Here is a 21,148-nt window from a genome sequence, read left to right on the forward strand (position 1 = left end):
ATTCTTTGTTTCCCTAGAAGCTTACAATCTAATATTCCCACCCAGGGCTGTATCCACCTTAGGGCACAGACTGAAGTCTCTTTATAGGTTTTTTTTTGTATAGTTTTAGAAACATTAAATAATCTTTCTTTTCTCGCGTTTGATTGTCTGTACAATTTTAGCCACTTACCTACAGGGTAAATAAGTATTTTTTCTCTACTGATGTGCGCTGATGAGGCGGTACTGATGGGCACTGATAGGCTGTACTGATGGGCACTGATGAGGCGCACTTATGGGCACTGATTAGGTGGCACTGATAAGGAGGCACTAATATGCTGCACTGATAGGTGGCACTGATACATGGCACTGATACATGGCACTGATGGGTGGCACTAATGGGTGGCACTGATAGGTGACACTGATGGGCAGCATTGATTGGCTTCACTGATAGCAAGCACTGACTGGCATCACTAATGGGCACTGATTGGTGGCACTTTTGAGCACTGATTGCTGGCACTGGTGGCAGTTTATTGTAATCAGGGCACTGATGATCAGTGCCCTGATTACATGTCTCGATGTTCCCTGCAAGGATATGCCACTGATTGGCTCTCCTCGCCACACACTCTGTCAGAGTACATTCAAAATGCAGTTTTAAAATGATGATTTCATTTATTAAGGGAAAAAAGCTGTCCAAACCTGCCTGGCGTTATGTGAAAAAGTAATTGCCCCCCTAAACCTAATAACTGGTTGTGCCACCCTTGGCGGCAACAACTCCAATCAAGCTTTTGTGATAACTGGCAATGAGTCCTTCACATCTCAGACGGATGGTCAATATGTCCTCATCTGTCTGTTTTTGGCAGACCAGATCGAATCGGATGCCGGCGGGTGTCAGGAGAGCTATGGACGGTCTGATCAGGTCCGCCTCAAAAAACGGACTGGAGGACGCGTTCGGTCCATTGGTGTGAAAGTTGTCTAATAACCCAGTATCATTGCAGACTGGGGTGGGGGCATGGGTAGAGGGATATCAAGGGGAGTAGAAAATTCTGCACAGCCGCACTCCAAATGAAATTTCTTGTACCTTTATTAGAACATCAAGATCACACTGTACATGTCTCAGCAAAGTAATACAGAACCAAAAACATTTGACGCGTTTCACACTAAACGTAGTGCCTACTCATATGAGTAAGCACTACGTTTGCTTGATTTGCTATATGCATTAGCCGGCACTTGGGGCTCTTTATTTCCTGGAGGAAAAACCTTGGGAAGAGGGGTAGAGGGATAGTTGAACTCGGGTATGGTTCAGTTCAACTGTGCCCACTGTTGGTGCACCCCAAGTTATAACCCCCCCCCCATGGCCTTGGCCTCACACCAAGCGTATTGATAAGGGCATCAGTTTTGTGGCTGGAGTAGGTAGGGATGTGAAAGCTCTGCCCTATTCAGGTAAAAGGGTAGTTAGGCACCCACTTGTAGGTTCGTATTTCTAAATACATGGGATACAATAAAATCCTGAGAATTCCTGCAATTAAGCCATTTGAACTGATAGAGAATTCTCCTGCTCGGAGTTCTGCTGTAACACAATGTGTTCCTTGCCCTTTGCTCTGCATGTCATAAGCCAGATCATTTTTTGAATAAGCTTTATTTCTATGTTTATGTATCTGTAGGAGTCCTGGCTTTCTTCTTTTTCACAAGAAGAATACCTTATATTTCTGATGAAGCTCCATCTTTGAATTACTACTGGGTGCCGCTCTTGGTAAGTGACTTTAATAATAAATACATATGTGTGCAGATTCTGCTCTTCTCTACAACCAATGTAGACAGAATCACATATGAGAAGAGCCAAGGTTCTAGTTTAGTAAAAAGGATAAGAGAACAATTCCCCATGGGGGGTTTTTAGCAGCTAATTGAGAGACATCAATTTGTATAAAAAAATTCAAAAGTTTTTATTTTTTAGCTCTCAATGATGGATACATCATAAAAAATGAACATAATTAGAATATGAGCTCTGATCAAACGGAGATATTTGTTAGGAGAAACTGTATATATATTATTATATGAAGATTTGCAGATCTTTTGTACACACCAGAGCTCATATTTTAATTATGTTCATTTTTTGTGATGTATTCATCATTGAGAGCTAAAAAATAAAAAACTTTTACATTTTTTTATAAAAATTGATGTCTCTCAATTAGCTGCTAAAAAACTCCATGGGGAATTGCTCTCTTATCCTTTTTTCTATTCATTTTCGGGGTGTGCAGCTTCCTTAGACCCAGCGTTTATGTTCAATCCTGCCTTTTTGAGGTTCTAGTTTAGTTTCCTGTCCTTCCCGGGGGCCGACTCCATAATGCTTTCCTTCAGCACTCAGGAGATCTTGTTGTAAAATACCATAGAGAACAATGGCATAGCTCCCAACTGTCCCTGATTTCGAGGGACTGTCCCTAATTTGGTGCAATGTCCCTCTGTCCCTCTTTCCTCCTCATTTGTCCCTCATTTTGGTTTGATCTATATAGTTGTATATAAAATGCACTTGTTATATATCAAAAAGTGTTTTCCAGCGCTAAACCTTTCATCTGATTTCTAAATTGCAGCATTTGTAAATTCCAAAAGCCAATATAAAATATAATAGTAGTGGTAAAAAAAAGCATTTGTGGGTTTAAAGCGGACCTCCACCCTGAAGTGGAAGTTCCGCTCATCTGATCCCTCCCCTCCTCCGGTGCCACAATTGGCACCTTTCAAGGGGGAGGGGGGTGCAGATACCTGGATAATCCAGGTATCTGCACCCACTTCCGGGACAAGCTAGCCTCAGATGCCCCCCCCCCCCCCCCCCGTTGTGTTTTGGGAAACACACAGTTCCCAGGACACAGCGGGGACCAGTGGAGACGCACAGCGAGACTCGCGCATGCGCAGTAGGAAACCGGGCAGTGAAGCTGCAATGCTTCACTTCCCGATTCCCTGACAGAGGATGGTGGCGAGGGCAGCGGAGAGACAAGCGATTGCTCGTCATCTGCCGCCGACATCGCTGGACCCTGGGACAGGTAAGTGTCAATTTATTAAAAGTCAGCAGCTGCAATATTTGTAGCTGCTGGCTTTTAATATTTTTTTTAAAGGTGCAGCTCCTCTTTAACCAATCTTGTTTTTTTGTATAATTCTCCTTTTAAGGGGGCGTGGCCATGGGTGTGTCCTATGCATGCATACTTTTGCTGATGGGTGTCCCTCATTCCCACCTCAAAAAGTTGGGAGGTATGTAATGGCATTTCCTGGTACATGTGATGAGCTAGAGACAGAGGCTTCCTTTATTCTCTGTGGTGTCTTCTGATACATGCACAGATTTTAGGGAAGACTGATAACTCCTGAAAAATATATATTTTTTTAACAAGACACAACCAGAAATGGCATTACATATCCAAAAGAGACATCTTATGGCAGGGGTGCCAACCTTTTTAAGAGCGAGGGCCACTTAAGCAACTTGGTAACCAGTCGCGGGCCACAATGAGCAGAGCGGGTGGATGACAGGTCACGGCTACTCTATACGCCCTCTGATCCGATCCACCCAGATGGATGGGGACGAACAGGGCTGGTGCAAGGATTTTTGGCACCCTAGGCGAAACCTCATTTTGCCGCCCCCCATTGGCCCCCGCCCCTGACTCCACCCCCAGAATACCGCTTCACCAGCGCTCAACAATTCCGCCTCACCAGTGCCCATAAATTACAGACTTGGGGGGACATTTGGCAGATCAGTCAACATAATAGATATATATACACTCACATTTTAAAATTAAATGTCATGGTCATCACATTCACATAATGTTATTCTCATTAAGGCCCCTTTCACACTGGGGCGGTGCGGGTGTCGGCGGCAAAGCGCTGCTATTTTTAGCAGCGATTTACCGTTGTTTTAGCGGCGGTCTGCGTTTAACGGCCGAAAAAGGGTTAAAACCGCCCGCAAAGTGCCGCTGCAGCGGCGCTTTGCCGGCGGTATAGCCGTGCTCCCCCATTGATTTCAATAGGTAGGAGCGGTTTCACCGCTCCAAATATGCGGCTAGCAGGACTTTTTTTACCGTCCTGCTAGCGCACCGCTCCAGTGTGAAAACCCTCCGGCTTTCACACTGGAGTGAAAGGGGCCGGTTTTTTCAGGCGCTATACAGGCGCTATTTTTAGCGCTGTAGCACCTGAAAACTGCCCCAGTGTGAAAGGGGCCTAATAGAGAGAAAGCAACAGTTTTTTGCTTACCTCACGGTCACACCAGTAACCTGTTGCTGGCACCAACTGTATTTGCCAGCTTGTGTACCTGCCTCGTGTGGAGTGGTGCCTCTTCTCTTCCTGTTCCAGCTAGCCCAGGCTGTGCGCACCTGACCCCAAGCTCAGAGAGTGGCCTTCAAGCGCCATGCCGACGTCGCCCTGCTGTATCCCATGATGATGCATGCTGCATCCATCCTCCATCCATCCTCTATTCCAGGAGAGCGTGGGGGTGGGGCCAGGGGTGCTGTGCTATCAAATGACACGTGTTATCATGTCACAGAGGACTGAGGGGGAGGGGGGGAACGGCTGCTGCTGCTGTGCCTGTGTTATCATCATGAGTAATGTCACAGACCATCGGACTGACAGAGAATGGAGGGGGGGGGGGGGGGGGGCGGCTGCTGTGCCTGTGTGTTATCATCATGACGACTCCCCCCCCCCCCCCTCCCCTCCACTCTCTGTCAGTCCGATGATCTGTGACATACTCATGATAACACACAGGCACAGCAGCCGTCCACCCCCCCTCCCCTCCACTCTCTGTTAGTCCAATGATCTGTGATGATTCATCAGCTGCTGCGTGTCATCATCATCATCATGGCTAATGTGACATAGTCACAGACAGACTGACAGAGAGCGGATCGGAGGAGGAGGGGCGGATCGGCGAGGTGATACTATAACAGAAGAGAGGATTACTGGAAAGCCAGAGCAGGGCGGGGCGGGAGGGCGGATGGCGCTGTTGCTTGACATGGCACTGGCACAGTAGTAGTTGCAGCAAGGACAGTGCAGCCAGCCAGGAATAAAATAACCAGCGGCCGGGCGCCCTAGGCGGCAGTGCGCCCCAGGCGGTTGCCTAGTCCGCCTAGTGGTAGCGCCGGCCCTGGGGACGAATTCCCTTCTATTTTTTGTATCAGATTTTTAGGATCGGATTGGAGGCAGGCAGGCCTAAACGGACAAGAGTCTGTTTACATCTGCCGCTCTGTAGAGGTGAATCGAGGGTCCGATTGGGTAGGGGCGATCATGTAAAAAGGACCTAAACTGCTTTCACACTGATGTGCTGCGGTTTACCCACACCGCGGGTGCAGCGTAGCGCACCTGTGTCTATCCCGTGGGTTAACTGAACTTTGCCATAGACTCTGTGGCAAAAGCCGGCACTCTACAGGAAGCATTGGCTTATGGGGCTCTGCTCTGCAGCCACTTTCTTCCTCTACCACCAGCTTCATTCACAACACTGATGCTGTGGTATGACGGGTCGGCAACCTGCGATCTGGTCTTGCTAACCCCGCCATTCCAAAGCAGGAGGTCGTGGGCCACACCACAGGGCTCCGCGGGCCACATGTGGCCCCTGGGCCACTGGCTGGCCACCCCTGTCTTATGGGGTCTCACAAATGTCAGTGCATCCTTACAGGATGGCAATATGTACTTATGGGATAACAAGTGACCCTCAGAAAGTCTTATGCTGTGTACACAGGACCGGACTTTTCGACAGCAAAGGTCTGACGGAACAAATCCGCCGGACAATTCGATCGTGTGTGGGCTTCATCGGACCTTTGCTGTCTAAAAATCAGACGGACTTTAAATTAAGGTGAAAAAACACGAGGGTTTACAACCCCTTTAATGCTAGCAAAAGGCCTGCTTGCCATTGGTTATTAAGGGTAACACAGACACCTTTTTTATCTTTTTGATTTTAAAATCTATTCCTAATGCACAACACACATTAGATTTTATTAGACAGGTCTGAGCAGTTCAATAACTTAATTACATTACTGTAAAGTGATGGAGATCATTTTGTTATAGTGAAATGTCATTGTAAAATCATTTGTTTCTCTTCCCTGCAGACAGTAATCATTGGATCTTACCTTGTAGCACATGGATTTTTCAGCGTCTATGCCATGTGTGTCGACACACTTTTCCTGTGTTTTTGTAAGTATTGCATTTTATAGGGGGAACCCTCCCACCCCACCCCACCCCAAACAACCCCAAACAACAAAGTTTTGTCAGCCAATTCATATCATTCCTGGCTTTCTGACAAAATACATTCATAGCTCCCAACTGTCCCTGATTTCGAGGGACTGTCCCTGATTTGGAGCAATGTCCCTCTGTCCCTCATTCCTCCTCATCTGTCCCTCATTTTGGTCTGGTCTATATAGTTGTATATAAAATGCACTTTTTATCTTTTCAAAAAGTGTTTCCCAGCGCTAAACCTTTCATCCAAATTCTAAATGGCTGCATTTGTAAGTTTTAAAAACCAATATGAAGGAATAGTAGTGGTAAAAAAATGTGGATTTAATTAACCCTTTCTTTTGGTTAATTCTCCTTTTAAGGGGGTGTGGCAGGGGGCGTGTCCTATGCCTGCATATGTTTGGTAGAAGGTGTCCCTCATTCCCATCTCAAAATGTTGGGAGCTATGTACAGTTTGCTAGGTCTGGAACCAGCTTACCCTCTCCCGCCAAAAGAAACTGGAATGATCCTAAGTCAAAGTTGGGAGAAAGAGGGGGGGGGGACGAGAAAAGATGAGCTGATAAGTCACTGCTGGGAGGGTAATAAGGTAAGCTAAGCTGCTGGGTCCCTGCTGGGAGGGAAATGGGGTGAGCTGAGCTGAGCTGCTGGGTCCCTGCTGGGAGAGAAGCGGGCTGAGCTGAGCTGCTGGGAGAGAAGCGGGCTGAGCTGAGCTGCTGGGGCCTTGCTGGGAGGGAAGCGGGGTGAGCTGAGCTGAGCTGCTGGGACGGAAGCGGATGAGCTGAGCTGCTGGGAGGGAAGCGGGGTGAGCTTAGCTGAGCTGCTGGAGGGAAGCGGGTGAGCTGAGCTGCTGGGAGGGAAGCGAGCTGAGCTGCTGCGGCCTTGCTAGTAGGGAAGCGGGGTGAGCTGAGCTGAGCTGCTGGGGCCCTGCTGGGAGGGAAGCGGGGTGAGCTGAGCTGTTGGGGCCCTGCTGGGAAGGAAGCGGGGTGAGCTGAGTTGCTGGGGCCCTGCTGGGGGGAAGCAGGTGAGCTGAGCTGCTGGGGCCCTGCTGGGAGGGAAGTGGGGTGAGCTGAGCTGCTGGGGCCCTGCTGGGCAGGCAGTAGAGTAAGCTGAGCTACTGGGGCTCTGCTGGGCGGGGAAGTGGGGATGAGCTGAGCTGCTGGGGCCCTGCTAGGCGGGGAGCAGAGTGAGCTGAGCTGCTAAGTGCTTGGAGGGAAGCAGGGTGAGCTGAGCTGTTAAATCATCAATGTCATTGGAGAACAGTGTTAGCTGAGTCGTTTGCTGGGAGGGGGCAACTTGGGGAGCTGAGCCGATGAGAGAAAGACCTTTCAGTACTTTTGATGTGAACTGTTCCATAGTGCCTGTAGCTACAGAGGTCAGTGAGGGCTTGTTTTAAAGCTCACTTTCTGCTAGAAATGTCAATGTGACTTTTGGGTCATCAGTATCTAAAAGACCAGTAATGGATTGGCCCATCAGTATTTCACATTGGGCTTCACTGTGATGTCGTTTGTGTTATATGACATTAGAGTCTGCATGATAAATCCATATAGTTGCTTTCACATAAACCATAGTCATTTCTCTTCTTTATACTCTAGCAAGGATGGAACAGTTAAAAACTCTTATTTTCATGACATATAAAGTACATTAACTATATAGACTTTGGTGGATTCACAAATTGCGATCATATAGGTGTTCCAGTAAAACCTCATGGAGGGATCATAGTGCGGCGTCCACCCGCCAGTTCTCGCTAGCTTATTTGCACTGCCCGTTTCTGTTCTCTTGCCTGTATTTGTATTTTCTTGGTTGTACTTTCTTGCTGTTTCTTCATATGCAACAAATGAATCTCCAGCCAGTGGGGGGTTATTCTATAAAATGACTTAGACCAAAATGTAATAACTGTATCTTCTAAAACAAGATTTAAAGCCAACTTGTCTCCACTCTATCAGTGTGCCTTCTCTGATGTTACTTTTAATTCATATGGGAGGCTTCAACTTCTTGACTTGAGACTTAAACCTGCTCAGCGATAGCGATAAGCCCCATCCAGCTGTCGGCCCTCTGTCCATTTAGAATGTGTTATTGGCTATTAAGTAAATTTCTTTGGAAAGGGGACTATTGGATTGGTGGGTGCTTGGCACCATGTATGGGCAAGGCTTAAGGCACATAGTCAAGGCTACAAGAGCAAAGTGAAAGTCTTCCCTGTTGGGACAACAATGGAGATCTTCTAGAGAAGGAGGGTAATAGATACCTTGTAATGTCTGCTTAAAGTGTATTTAAAGACTAAACAATGAACTTCTTCTTTTATTTGGTCCATGTTAAATATACCATTGAAAGCATTTTCTATGATCTGTTTTATAAGTTCAAAAAGCATCTGTTGATCCTGCCAGAAACCTTGTGTGCTGAAAGCTGCCTGTGCTGACTTTTATCATCTACAATGTTTTTAGGTAAAGTGGTTATAAAGACTGTAGGTTTTTACCTTAATGAATTCTATGCATTAAGGTTAAAAACCTTCTGTACCAGAGGATCCCCCTCGACCCCCCCCCTATACTTACCTAAGTCTGATCTTGTTTCAGCTCTGTGCATGAGAGTAGCGGGTCTCTCCACTCTCTCCCTTCTCACTGGGCAGATTGATAGCAGTGGGAACCATTGGCTACCGCTGCTGTCAATCAAATTCCATAAGGAAGCGGAGGTAGAGTGCCAGCCCTGACTCACCTCCATGGGAAACGTGGAAAGAAGAAAGAAATGGCTTATTATGTTTCACAAAGATAACACCAAAGACACCAAACTGTGGTCACATAGACGCGTTTCACCCATATATCTTGTGCTTAATCATGATTAAGTATGTGTGAAACGCGTCTACGTGACCACAGTTTGGTGTCTTTGGTGTTATCTTTGTGAAACATAATAAAAGGCAATCGGAAGTTCTGGATTTGCAGCCATTTCTTTATTTTTTCCAAGTTTCCCACGGAGGCGGGCCGGGCTAGCACTCTGCAAGATACTCCAATCAGCCTTATCGTTACACACCTGGAGCAGCGGTTCTTTTTCTTGTATACAGTACAGTGCTCACTCACCCTTCTGTATCTGGACATCAGAAATAAAATAGGACCAAAGTACAACACTCCTTTTCTATTCTACATAACGTAGAGGGGTGTGGTTCTGTAGCACTAAGAGGTAAAGTTATTGAAAATCTTTATTAAAAAATGAAAATAATAAACAAGGTCTACTTACCTGCTTTATGCAGCAGATATTACAAGGTATCTATTACCTTCCTTCTCCAGAAGATCTCCATTGTTGTCCCAACAGGGAAGACTTTCACTTTGCTCTTGTAGCCTTGACTATGGCACAGAGCAGCCTTGATCCTCCTCTTCTCGGGGCCCTGCTCCTCTTAAACGAGTGCCCCCATAGAAAGGCAATCAGAAGTTCTGGATGCGCAGCCATTTCTTTCTTCTTTCCAAGGCTGAGTGCGCATTGCCATCCTAGGACAGGAAGTGTTTTACTGGCACGGGTAAAAATAAAGAAAACAAAAAGCCTGGAAAAAGAAAATGAATGCAGCCACCACATCAAAGGACTGATAAACGGCAATATATGTTTGTTTTTGGGTTTAAAGCAACACTTTTGTCTTTAGAGTGAAAGAGCTTTCCCATTTTAAGCTAATTATTGAAATGTTCATAGATTAAATTAACATTTAAAAAAATTGCTGTACAATAAGTAGGATCATGTACAACACAAACAATATTCCTATAAGGGGATAACATTTACAGCCTGCATCTAACATACACTGTATTACCAGAAGTATTGGGATGCCTGCCTTTACACAAACATGAACTTTAATGGCATCCCAGTGTTAGCCCATAAAGTTCAATATTGAGTTGGCCCACCTTTTGCAGCTATAACAGCTTTAACTGTTTTGGGAAGGCTGTCCACAAGGTTTAGGAGTGTGTCTATGGGAATGTTTGACCATTCCTCCAGAAGCGCATTTGTGAGGTCAGGCAGTGATGTTGGAAGAGAAGACCTGGCTCACAGTCTCCGCTCTAAATCATCACAAAGGTCTTCTATTGGGTTGAGGTCAGGACTCTTTGCAGGCCAGTCAAGTTCCTCCACTCCAAACTCGGTCATCTATGTCTTTACGGATCTTGCTTTGCGCACTGGTGTGCAGTCATGTTGGAACAGGAAGTGGCCATCCTCAAACTGTTCCTTCAAAGATGGGAGCAAGAAATTGTCTAAAATGTCTTGGTATGCTAACGCCTTAAGAGTTCCCTTCACTGGAACTAAGGGGCCAAGCCCAACCCCTGAAAAACAACCCCACACCATATTCCCCCCTCCAACAAATGATTTGGACCAGTGCACAAAGCAAGGTCCATAAGGACATAGATGAGCGAGTTTGGGGTGGAGGAACCTGACAGAGTCCTGACCTCAACCCGATAGAACACCTTTGGGATGAAATAGCGAGGAGACTGAAAGCCCATCCAACATCAGTGCCTGAGCTCAAAATGCGCTCCAGGTAGAATGGTCAAACATTCCCATAGACACACTCCTAAACCAAACTGGGATGCATTAAAGTTCATATGTAAAGGCAGGCATTCCCAATACTTTTGGTAATATAGTGTAGTATGGTTGCTCCAAAATAAAATAAAATCAACCCGTGGTTGAAACAGAAGAAGGAAAAAATAGGGACAACATTCCTTCTTGAATCCTAATCGCAGTTAGATAAATTGTAAGTTTGTTAACAGGTATTTCATCAAACTCCATTAATTATTAAATTGTGTCTATAGTCAACATTCTTCTTTTATAGGTTTGGAGAGAGTACAGAGGGAATAAAACCCAGTCAGTTTATTTTGTGCTGTCTGTGTCGACACAACAGGAAGTAAGGAAAATCTCTCCCCGTGGGAAGATTTTGAACCAATTCTTGTTCTGGTGAAACCCCTAGAACATTGATGGTGAACATTGGAACCCCAGATGTTTTAGAACTACATTTCCCATGACGCTCATGCACTCTGCGGTGTAGTTGAGCATCATGGGAAATGTAGTTCCAAAACATCTGGGGGTGCCAAGGTTTGCCATCAGTGCCCTAGAATATCTGATTTCCCATCACTAATGGTCATCAGGACACATGGAGTGGGTGAGTCCTCCAGTGGGGACACCAATATGGTCTCTAATACTTCACTTCTCTATTAGGCTGGGTTCACACTGCTGCGGGGGGAGATCCGGATGTGATTCGCACCGCAAATCACATCCGATCTCCGTAGCGATGCGAGTTCAGCCATACAGATAGTATGGCTGAATTCGCATCGCTCCCGCAGCAAACTCGCACGGGACCCTTTTTTTGGTCCGCAACAGAATCGGATCGCATGGGTGTTCACACCATGCGATCCGATTCCTGTGCGAGTCGGCAGATCGCACTGCGATATGCGGATGGATCTGGGGGTGTCATTAACATATCATTGACACTCCCAGCCGTCCGCATAGGGCAGTGTGAACTGCCGGCGGGAGGTGTGCGATGCGGGAAAACGCCGCAGATTCGCGGCGTTCCCGCATCGCAGCAGTGTGAACCCAGCCTTAAAGACTAAAAAAGAAAGTGTAGGCTGTACATTGGCTTTAATGTTTAGCTACAAAAGATTTACACATGTATTATGGAAAACAAAGTAATTCATAATATTTTATAGAATGATCTCCACTGGCTTGGCTAAGAGTTACAACAGTTGGTTTATTTTTTGAGATTTAGCCATCTGTATCTGAAATCTAAGAGGTATTTAAAGTCAACTCCAGGTTGTTTTTGAGCCTCAAGTCAATCCCCTTCCATGCACCTACTTTTAAAAGAGTCCGAGAATACATACCTAATTTCAAGTGTCTTTTGATTGGTCACATAACGAGTGTGGTCCTTTCTCTTCTTTCTTGGCATTGGTCGGGTGTGGTGATTTGTGTGTCCCATTCTCTGCACTTTATATTCTCTTGCATGCCCAGGTTGTCTAATGACTCAATCCCAGGGGGTGTGTCTAATGACTCAATCCCGGGGGGTGTGTCCATGACAGCCTGGACTCACAGGAAGTGGGTTGAATGATGCAGAGCGTCATTGAAGCTGAAGAGGCACGCGGAGGGCAATTGTGGAGTGCTTTCAAAAAAATTACTTTTCAAAAGGAGGCATGGAAGACTCCTTTAAAAATATATACGGTATATCTAAACCTGGAATTGCCTTTAAATAACTATCAGGTGTCACACACGCTTTGGGGCTGATTTACTAAAGGCAAATTGTCTGTGTACTTTGCAAGTGCAATTGCTCCAAAGCTAAGAATACCCAATCACGTGCAAGGTAATAAGAAAAAAAACAAAACACATTTTTGCTTGCACATGATTGGATGATGGAAGTCGGCAGACCTTCTGCTCATTTGCTAAGCTCTGGAGGAGCTATACTTGCAGAGTGTAACTGCACTTTACAAAGTGCACCGTCTATTTGCCTTTAGAAAATCAACCCCAAAGCTTCTGTCTCTGGATCTACAAAACTGCCACTCATTTTCCTACTTCTTTTCTCTTTCTTTCCTGCCACTCGCTCCCGCCCTTTCACTTTCAGGCGAAGACCTGGAGAGGAATAACGGATCTGCATCTAAACCGTACTACATGTCGCCAGAGTTGCATAGGATTCTGGGAAAAAAGGAACTTAGCTCAAAGAAGGCAAAGCGCTAATTTATTGCACTGGCTTTCTCTAACAGAACGCACCTTTAACCCAATAACTGAGCTTTGAAGAGGCACACGAAGGTTCGAGAAGATTTTGTTGACCATGTGTCTTTAGTGGTCCAAAAGGTTGCGGTGGTGATGATGTGTTTACATGAGATGGTGAGGCTTTACTGGCGAGAGAACCGAGAAATGACCTGGTGGTCGAGCTGTTGAGCTTGGAACCACCAGTAAGGTAGAATCACGAAAGCGAGGATCGTCTTTTGAGGCAGCTTAGGTGGGATCGGATGAGAAGGACCCTTTTTTAGTGAGGAAGACGTTAGGTGAGAAATTTTGATTGAGAAATCCTTTGGCAAGGATGTTTACTAAGGACCTCTTAAGGAATGTTGAGGGACTTGGGACCACACATTTTTTTTAAGCAAGGGCTTTCCGATGAAGCAGGTCACCAAGCTCCAATACCGAAGAGGTCCTCAAGATATAACAAGGAGGTCCTCAAACTTGGATATGTAAATCTCATGACAAAAAAAAAAAAAATTTTACATTTTAGTGCCTATGAACAGGAGAAATGTTAATATTATATATAGCTTTTCCTAAAATTGCTTTTAGGATTTTAATATTTTTATAAAGCTGGTTTCTGTATAAAAGGAATTGAACTTTTTTTATATCTAACCTTTCACTTTTCATAGAGAAAAAAAAAAAATACTTGACATAAATGGTACATTGATAAAAGTAGCCATATCCTGATTTGGTTTCTGTTTTTTCTTCTTCTTTGTGTTTTGCTCGACGTGAGAGGTTTGGCTAGCAATCTTTACTATCTCTGAACATTTGGTGCTAGGAAACATTTGCACTCCACAGCTCTACCATATAAACTGTGATTTAATATCCTCAAGAAGAATAATATCAAAGAAAAAAAAGTCGCTTCTGGATAAGTGCATGGTTTTTGTTGAAACATATTTCACTGCATTATTTGCTAGTTGTTGCTTGAAGGTTCACTTTATGGCGCGTCTGTTGTCTACATACAGGGCCCACAACCATTTTGTATGGCATACTAGTGTACAATCTGTCCATTGTATGGCAAAAGCGGCACTGCAAAGTCCAACGTATTGATGTCCATTGAGGTCCATTGTATCAAAAAATACATACCAATGAAAGTGTTTTTTTTTTGTTTTTTTGTTTTTTTACAGTAGCCAGTCATATTATTCAGTGCATTTTTAACCTACAATAAACAAAAGACAGCTTGGTTTTCATTGGTTGCTCTGGGCAAACTGTCATTGCAGTCATTTTTTCTTTTGTACATTGAAGATATGTTGAAAGGAATCTTAGGCTTCATAACAGTAAGTAGAGCTTACGGCCCAGTGATGTCCTCATTTCCTAGTGAATTGATTGACTGAATTCCATATAATGGCAATTTTACCTAGAACGTGGCTGCCTATGTTGCCTTTGTGTAATTGCTGGTAGTTCTAATACAGCAGAAATTACATTAATGCAAATGAGTTTAACCACTTCGGCCCCCGGAAGGATTTACCCCCATAATGACCAGGGCATTTTTTGCGATACGGCACTGCGTCACTTTAAAGAGGAAGTAAACCCTGATGAGTTTACTTCCTCTTTCATTCCCTGCAAAGGTAAAGCATAATGGACTACTATGCATCGCATTGTAGCCCATTATGTGTCAGTTACCTGACACAGGAGCCAGCGAAGTCACCGCTGTCCCCTGTAGTCCGGCGCATCCATCTTCTCGGTGGGGTCTCGCCGCTCCGCTGCTGTCATTCGGCGAAGCCGGGATGACGTCACTCCCGCGCATGCGCACGGGAGCCGCCACGAGCGGCAAATCGCCGTTGACAGGTGCCGCGCTCAGTGCGCCTTGCACGCCGCTGTCTACGGCGCATGCACCGTAGAGAGCGGTGCCTGTCTTTCGGGCAAATATCTCCTAAACCGTGTAGACATACGAGATATTTCTTGGACCTACAGGTAAGCCTTAATCTAGGGGTTTACAACCACTTTAACTGACAATTGTGCGGTCGTGTGGCGTTGTACGCAAATAAAATTGATGTCCTTTTTTCCCCACAAACAGAGCTTTTTTTTGGTGGTATTTGATCGGCTCTGCGTTTTTTATTTTTTTGAGATATAAACAAAAAAAAGACAGAAAATTGTGAAAAAAATACAATATTTTGAACTTTCTGCTATAATACATATCCAAAAAATACATATTTTTGGTAAATAAAATCATAATAAGCATACATTAATAAGTTTACTCAAAAGTTATAGCGTCTACAAAATAAGGGAAAGATTTAGGGTCTTTTTTTTTTTTTTACTAGTAATAGCGGGGATCAGCGATTTCTAGCGGGACTGTGACATTGCGGCAGACAAATCTGACCCTAAGTGTGACTTTTTGGTGACCAGTGACACCAATACAGTGATCAGTGCTATAAAAATGTGATCAGTGCTATAAAAATGCACTGATCAGTGCTATAATACAGTGATCAGTGCTATAAAAATGCACTGATCACTGTATAAATGACACTGGCAGGGAAGGGGTTAACACTAAGGAGTAATCAAGGGGTTAAGTGTTCCCTAGGGAGGTGTTTCTGTCAGGGGGATGGACTGACTGGGAGTAGAGAGAGATCGCTGCTCCTGATCACTGGGAACAGCTTATCTCTCTCTCCTCCCCTGTCAGAACAGGGATCCGTCTTGTTTACGTAGGCAGATCCCCATTCTGCCTCTCTTCACTGCGATCGTGGGTGGCCAGTGGACATAGAGTCCAGGGGGCCCGAGGCGTACAAGCACACAATACCGCATGCACAGACTGACGTAAAGGTACGTCTCCACAGCTGAGCCGCTTTTCCACAGTATATATGCGGAAGGCAGTCAGCAAGTGGTTGTTTGTTTGGCTGTACTTCTCCAGTGGATAACAGGAGTGCAGTTAGTTCTGTACTTCTGTGACCCATTGGCAGCAGACAGCGGGCTGAAGTCCTCTGTTGGCTGATGTCATTCTCATCATCACCATAGGACTACACGGATGTGCGGCATCAGGGATTATCTCTTTCTTCTCCCTTGCGCTATTGCAACCATATGGTCGGGATCCGCCCGCATGCCTGAACCGGCACCTGGCTCAGCCTCTGAGGGAGCCACTGAGAGCCTGAGCCGGCTGACTCTAGTGAGCGCAGGGGGGCAGAGCAGAGAGGCGGTGAATAACAATCACCAGCTCTCTGCTCAGGGAGCTCTGAGAACCGAGCGATCGGTGGTGTTTGATCACTCGGTTCTCAGTGTTAGAGCCGGCAGAGGACAGATGCAGCATCGGACCAATGCTGCATCCAGCTAGGTAAGTATGATTCTAAAAAAAAAAACTGATTCCCATACTTCTCTTTTAAGCCTAAAACAACATTCAGTTTAATGTCATGGTGCCCACATAACACAACACCTTGGCAAAGAGGGATTTCTTTATTGCCCAAACACCGCCCATAAACGTCCATGGACTGCCAAGGTTCTGTGCTGAGAATGTGGTCATTGCACTCACAGCACAGTGGCTGAGGTGTCATAGTCAGCTACCAGTCTCTGGTAATGATTGGGTAGGACCAGCTTCTGATCATGCGAGCACTGTGTCAGCCAATCAGTGGTCACATGATTGGGCTGTCCTTTCCCAACCCCAGACACAAAGACCAACTTAAAGGGTTTGCCGGGGCAGGGCTGGAAGAGTTTAAATCACCGAAATACATGTCAGGTACATAAAAACAAATATCAAATCATAAAGACAAAATATTCACATATTCCAAAAGAATATAATAAAAAAATCCAACAATCACATAATATACAGAAAAGACACAGGGACTGACCCTTGCTTTTTGTGTGGAAGAAGTGGTCTCTCTGCAGAGGTGTAACCTGCCCCCTACTTAGTCAGACCTGTAGCTCTACAATCCAAAAGGGAGCATGATCTTTGCTGATTGGGCAGCACTGGCTCTATCTCTAATGGACCTCTGCACAGAAAGAACTATTTTCTTGCAATGACCAAAAGTCCTTTCAATACGGAGGGACAGGCTTTTTTACTCAGGCTGGGGCTACTTTCCATAGAAAACAAAATGTAAGACTTTGCACACATTATACTCCCTAGAATAAATTTAGCATAATTAAACTGACCATTCAATAGGGCTTTAAAGTGGAAATCCAGGCTTTCCCTAACTAAGCTTAAACCTGCTCCAACCCCCCCAACTACCCTGTGAAAGATCCTTATACGGTAAAACCTTGATTTGAGAGTGTTTTGCAAGACCAGCAACATTTTTAAATACATTTTGACTTGATATACAAGCAACGTCTTGATTCAGAAGTAACGTCTTGTCACAACTGAGTATAAATGAGAAGAGAGGCGCCTCTAAGTGTAGCAATACGGTTACATTTAATGAAGGTACAACATTTAGCAACTCACATGGTTGATGATTAAAAGAGGCACATCTAAGTATGCAGGCATCCGGGGTAAAGCTGTCCACATAGACCGTCCCCCACACTATCAACGTCATCTCTTCCACACTGCGCTCCACGAGCGATTCAAGCCTCGCTTTCAGATCGCTCTACTGCAGGGTAGTCTTCTCAGTCACAATTGCAGACTGACTGCAGTGAGAGCCGGTGGTGCGGAGGATGGTCTGTGTGGGCAGTTTTACCCCGGATGCCTGCAAACTTAGATGTGCCTCTTTTAATCATCAACCATGTGAGTTGCTAAATGTTGTACCTTCATTAAATGCAACCATATTGCTACACCTTGAGGCGCCTCTCTTCTCTTTTATACTCTGTAGCTCCTGCTGGATTTTGCTTCTAATCCCCTTGTGGAGGCTTCCATTTGTGGATGGACATTTTATGGTTACACAACCAATCACATTGCTATAATTTTTTTTTTAGATAGACTATAAACTGAAGGACCTATGAATACAAGCATACCCCACTTTTAAGTACGCAATGGGGTTTATTTACTAAAGCTAGAAAATGCAAAATCAGGCTCACTTCTGCATAGAAACCAATGAGCTTCCAGGTTTTATTACCAAAGCTTAATTGAACAAGCTGGGGTTAGAAGCTCATTGGTTTCTATGCAGAAGTGAGGCTGATTTTGCACTTTCCAGCTTTAGTAAATAAACCCCATTGTGTACTTAAAAGTGGGGTATACCTGTAAATGGGTATGGAACGAATCATTTGAGTTTCCATTATTTCTTATGGGGAAATTTGCTTTGATATACAAGTGCTTTGGATTACAAGCATGTTTCTGGAACGAATTATGCTCGCAATCCAAGGTTTTACTGTACTTGCCTATTCTGAGGGTGCTGTGGTCTGGTCACATGATCAGCTCCCAGCGGAAGCTTCGGGGGGGGGGGGGGGGGGAGAAGGGACAGCTGACAATGGATGCCTTATAGCAAGCCTATGGGTCACCACCCAGGCATTTCAGCTGTTGTCGGTGACCTCCCCTCTCCCAAGAAGCCAGCCGCTAGGGAGATCATATGAATGAACCAGAACACTCTTAGCCCCTGTACACATGGTCGCAGATTTCGACAACCAAATCCGTCTGATCTTGTCCGAAACTGTTGCATACACACGGTCGGACTAAGTTGTCGAAAAATCCAATCCTTCAGAACGTGATGACGTAATTTCGTTACTATGGGACTACGTTCAGGCTAGTAGCCAATAGCTTTGATGTAGGAATTTGATCTGAGCATGCGTGGCACTTGGTCTGATCAAAATTCTCTACACATGATCGGAGTATGTCCGATGGAACCAGTTGGTCGGGAAATATTTCCAACATGTTGGAAAATTGGGTCCGACGGATATTCAGACGGAATCAGTCTGATGCATACCACACACAGTCAGATTATCCGACAACACGGTCCGATAGGACACATTCCGACGGATTCTCCGACCGTGTGTACAAGGGCTAAGGATAGGTTAAGTTTCTTTCACATGGTAGTTAGAATAGGATTTAGATAGGCGGTGGGAGAAGATTTAAAGTGGTTGTAAACCCTTACAAACAACTTTGACCTACAGGTAAGCCTAGATTAAGGCTTACCTGTAGGTCCAAGAAATATCTCCTAAACCTATACGGTTTAGGAGATATTTGCCTGAAGACAGGCATCGCTGTCTACGGCGCATGCGCCGTAGACAGCGACGCGCAGGCGCACTGAGCGTGGCATTTCCAACAATGGATCTGCCGCGCGTGTCGGCTCCCGTGCGCATGCGCGGGAGTGACGTCATCGCGGCTCCGCCGAATGACAGCGGCGGAGCTGCGAGACGCCACCAGCAAGATGGATGCGGCGGACTACAGGGGACAGCGGCGACTTCGCTGGCTCCTGTGTCAGGTAAGTGACACATAATGGGCTACTATGCGATGCACAGTAGTCCATTATGCTTTACCTTTGCAGGGAATGAAAGAGGAAGTAAACCCATCAGGGTTTACTTCCTCTTTAAGCTTAGCTAGAAAAAGCCTTGAGTTCCACTTTAGGTTATTTTCCTCTTCAACAGAAACTTAATGTGTAAATATGTACATGAAAGGGCACCAAGGTTTTTTTTTCGACAGTGATCAGTCACATTCTTCCTTTTTTATTTTTATTTTTTTTCAATGTGCACAATAAAATGAAAATTACTGTAGTATCTGATTGCTTGCAATGAGAGAGATGGACCATTCTCTTTTTAGCCACAGGACGCCCAATACCATTGCTAATTTGTGGGGTAGACCTGCCATTTATGCCTGATAACTATTAATCATCTTATAGTGTTCTATAACAGCATCTATATTTGTCAGTGAAAGAACGCATCTTGGTATTGTACATCTTAATGGTATTCCTATCCAAAGCCAAGCAAGGGCTTGCTCCAGCCCCAAACCACAAAAAAATAAAAAAATTCCAACAGAAGGACTTTGTTAATATCCAACATCAAGTAGCTTATTGATCTGGACAAAGAGACTGCTTCCGCTGATGCTATCCACCCACAGACTGGGCTTAATCATAAAGACGAGGGTGAGCAGATTACCGCCTCTACATGGAATAAAAATATTGTTTAAACCTGCAATATAAAATTAACAACCTAATAAAATTGCAAACTAAATATAGCAATATATAGCAATACACAAAAACATACAATGACAATAAAACAATATATAGAAAGAAAGACTTCTTAAATATTTTTAAGGTATGAAATAAGATGTATATTATTATAAACATTAGGGTTGGTTCACACCTATGCATTTTTTAGTGCATTTTCAGTTTTGCCGAAACACACTACAGTCAATTCAACACCTATGGGTCACTGTCACATCTGTGCATTTTATGGAAAGGGACAGGGACCAGCAGGTTGTGCTTTTGGTTTATAGACTTCAATGGATCAAAAACGTGTATTGAAAAACGCAAATATGCACCTGGAATATGCAACCTGCATAGATGTGAACTAGGCCGTATCTCTTTTATCATAGTGTTTCAGATATAATATAAGATGTATTATTATTATTATAGACATGTATCTCTTTAAACATTGGAATTTATCAGTATAATGGAACTTGAAAAAGTATTCATACCCCTTGAAATTTTCCACATTTTGTCATGTTACATCCAAAAACCGTAAATATATTTTATTGGGATTTTATGTGATAGACCAACACAAAGTGGCACCTAATTGTGAAGTGGAAGGAAAATGATAAATGGCTTTCAACATTTTTTACAAATAAATATGTGAAAAGTGTGGGGTGCATTTGTATTCAGCCCCCCTGAGTCAGTAGAACCGCCTTTCCCTGCAATTACAGCTGCAAGTCTTTTTGGGGATGTCTCTACCAGCTTTGCACATCTAGAGAGGGACGTTTTTGCCCATTCTTAGTTGCAAAATATCTCAAGCTCTGTCAGATTGGATGGAGAGCGTCTGTGAGCAGCAATTTTCAAGTCTTTCCACAGATTCAGAATTTTATTTAGGTCTGGACTTTGACTTGGCCATTCTAACACATGAATATGCTTTGATCTAAACCATTCCATTGAAAGGTGAACCTCCGCCCCAGTCTCAAGTCTTTTACAGACACTAAAAGGTTTTCTTCTAAGATTGCCCGGTCTTTGGCTCCATCCATCTTCCCATCAACTGACCAGCTTCCCTGTCCCTGCTGAAGAAAAGCATCCCCACAACATGATTCTGCCACCACCATGTTTCATGGTGTGTTCAGGGTGATGTGCAGTGTTAGTGTTCCACCACACATAGTGTTTTGCTTTTAGGCCAAAGAGTTCAATTTTGGTCTCATCTGACCAGAGCACCTTCTTCCACGTGTTTGCTGTGTCCAGCACATGGCTTCTCGCAAACTGCAAATGGGACT

General features: G+C 44.6%; 1 protein-coding gene across 5 annotated transcripts in view; it reads left to right on the forward strand.

Annotated features, from left to right (window-relative positions):
• SLC44A5 (solute carrier family 44 member 5) overlaps positions 1 to 21,148 on the forward strand; it is a 293,848-nt gene that overhangs the window by 253,735 nt on the left and 18,965 nt on the right. For 3 of the 5 annotated variants that reach the window (XM_077450433.1, XM_077450432.1, XM_077450435.1), the window contains 3 exons: positions 1,641 to 1,729; positions 6,048 to 6,132; positions 12,731 to 14,078. In XM_077450433.1, the coding sequence (XP_077306559.1) occupies positions 1,641 to 1,729; positions 6,048 to 6,132; positions 12,731 to 12,843 (287 nt within the window). In that variant the 3' untranslated portion in view covers positions 12,844 to 14,078. Of the gene's footprint in view, positions 1 to 1,640; positions 1,730 to 6,047; positions 6,133 to 12,730; positions 14,079 to 21,148 lie in introns of those variants that run through there. The other 2 variants (XM_077450434.1, XM_077450436.1) reach the window with 1 other exon arrangement.

The sequence above is a fragment of the Lithobates pipiens genome, unplaced genomic scaffold (assembly GCF_037356315.1).
Source record: "Lithobates pipiens isolate NorthernLeopardFrog02 unplaced genomic scaffold, aLitPip1_a1.2 Scaffold_23, whole genome shotgun sequence".
Lineage (NCBI taxonomy): Eukaryota > Metazoa > Chordata > Amphibia > Anura > Ranidae > Lithobates > Lithobates pipiens.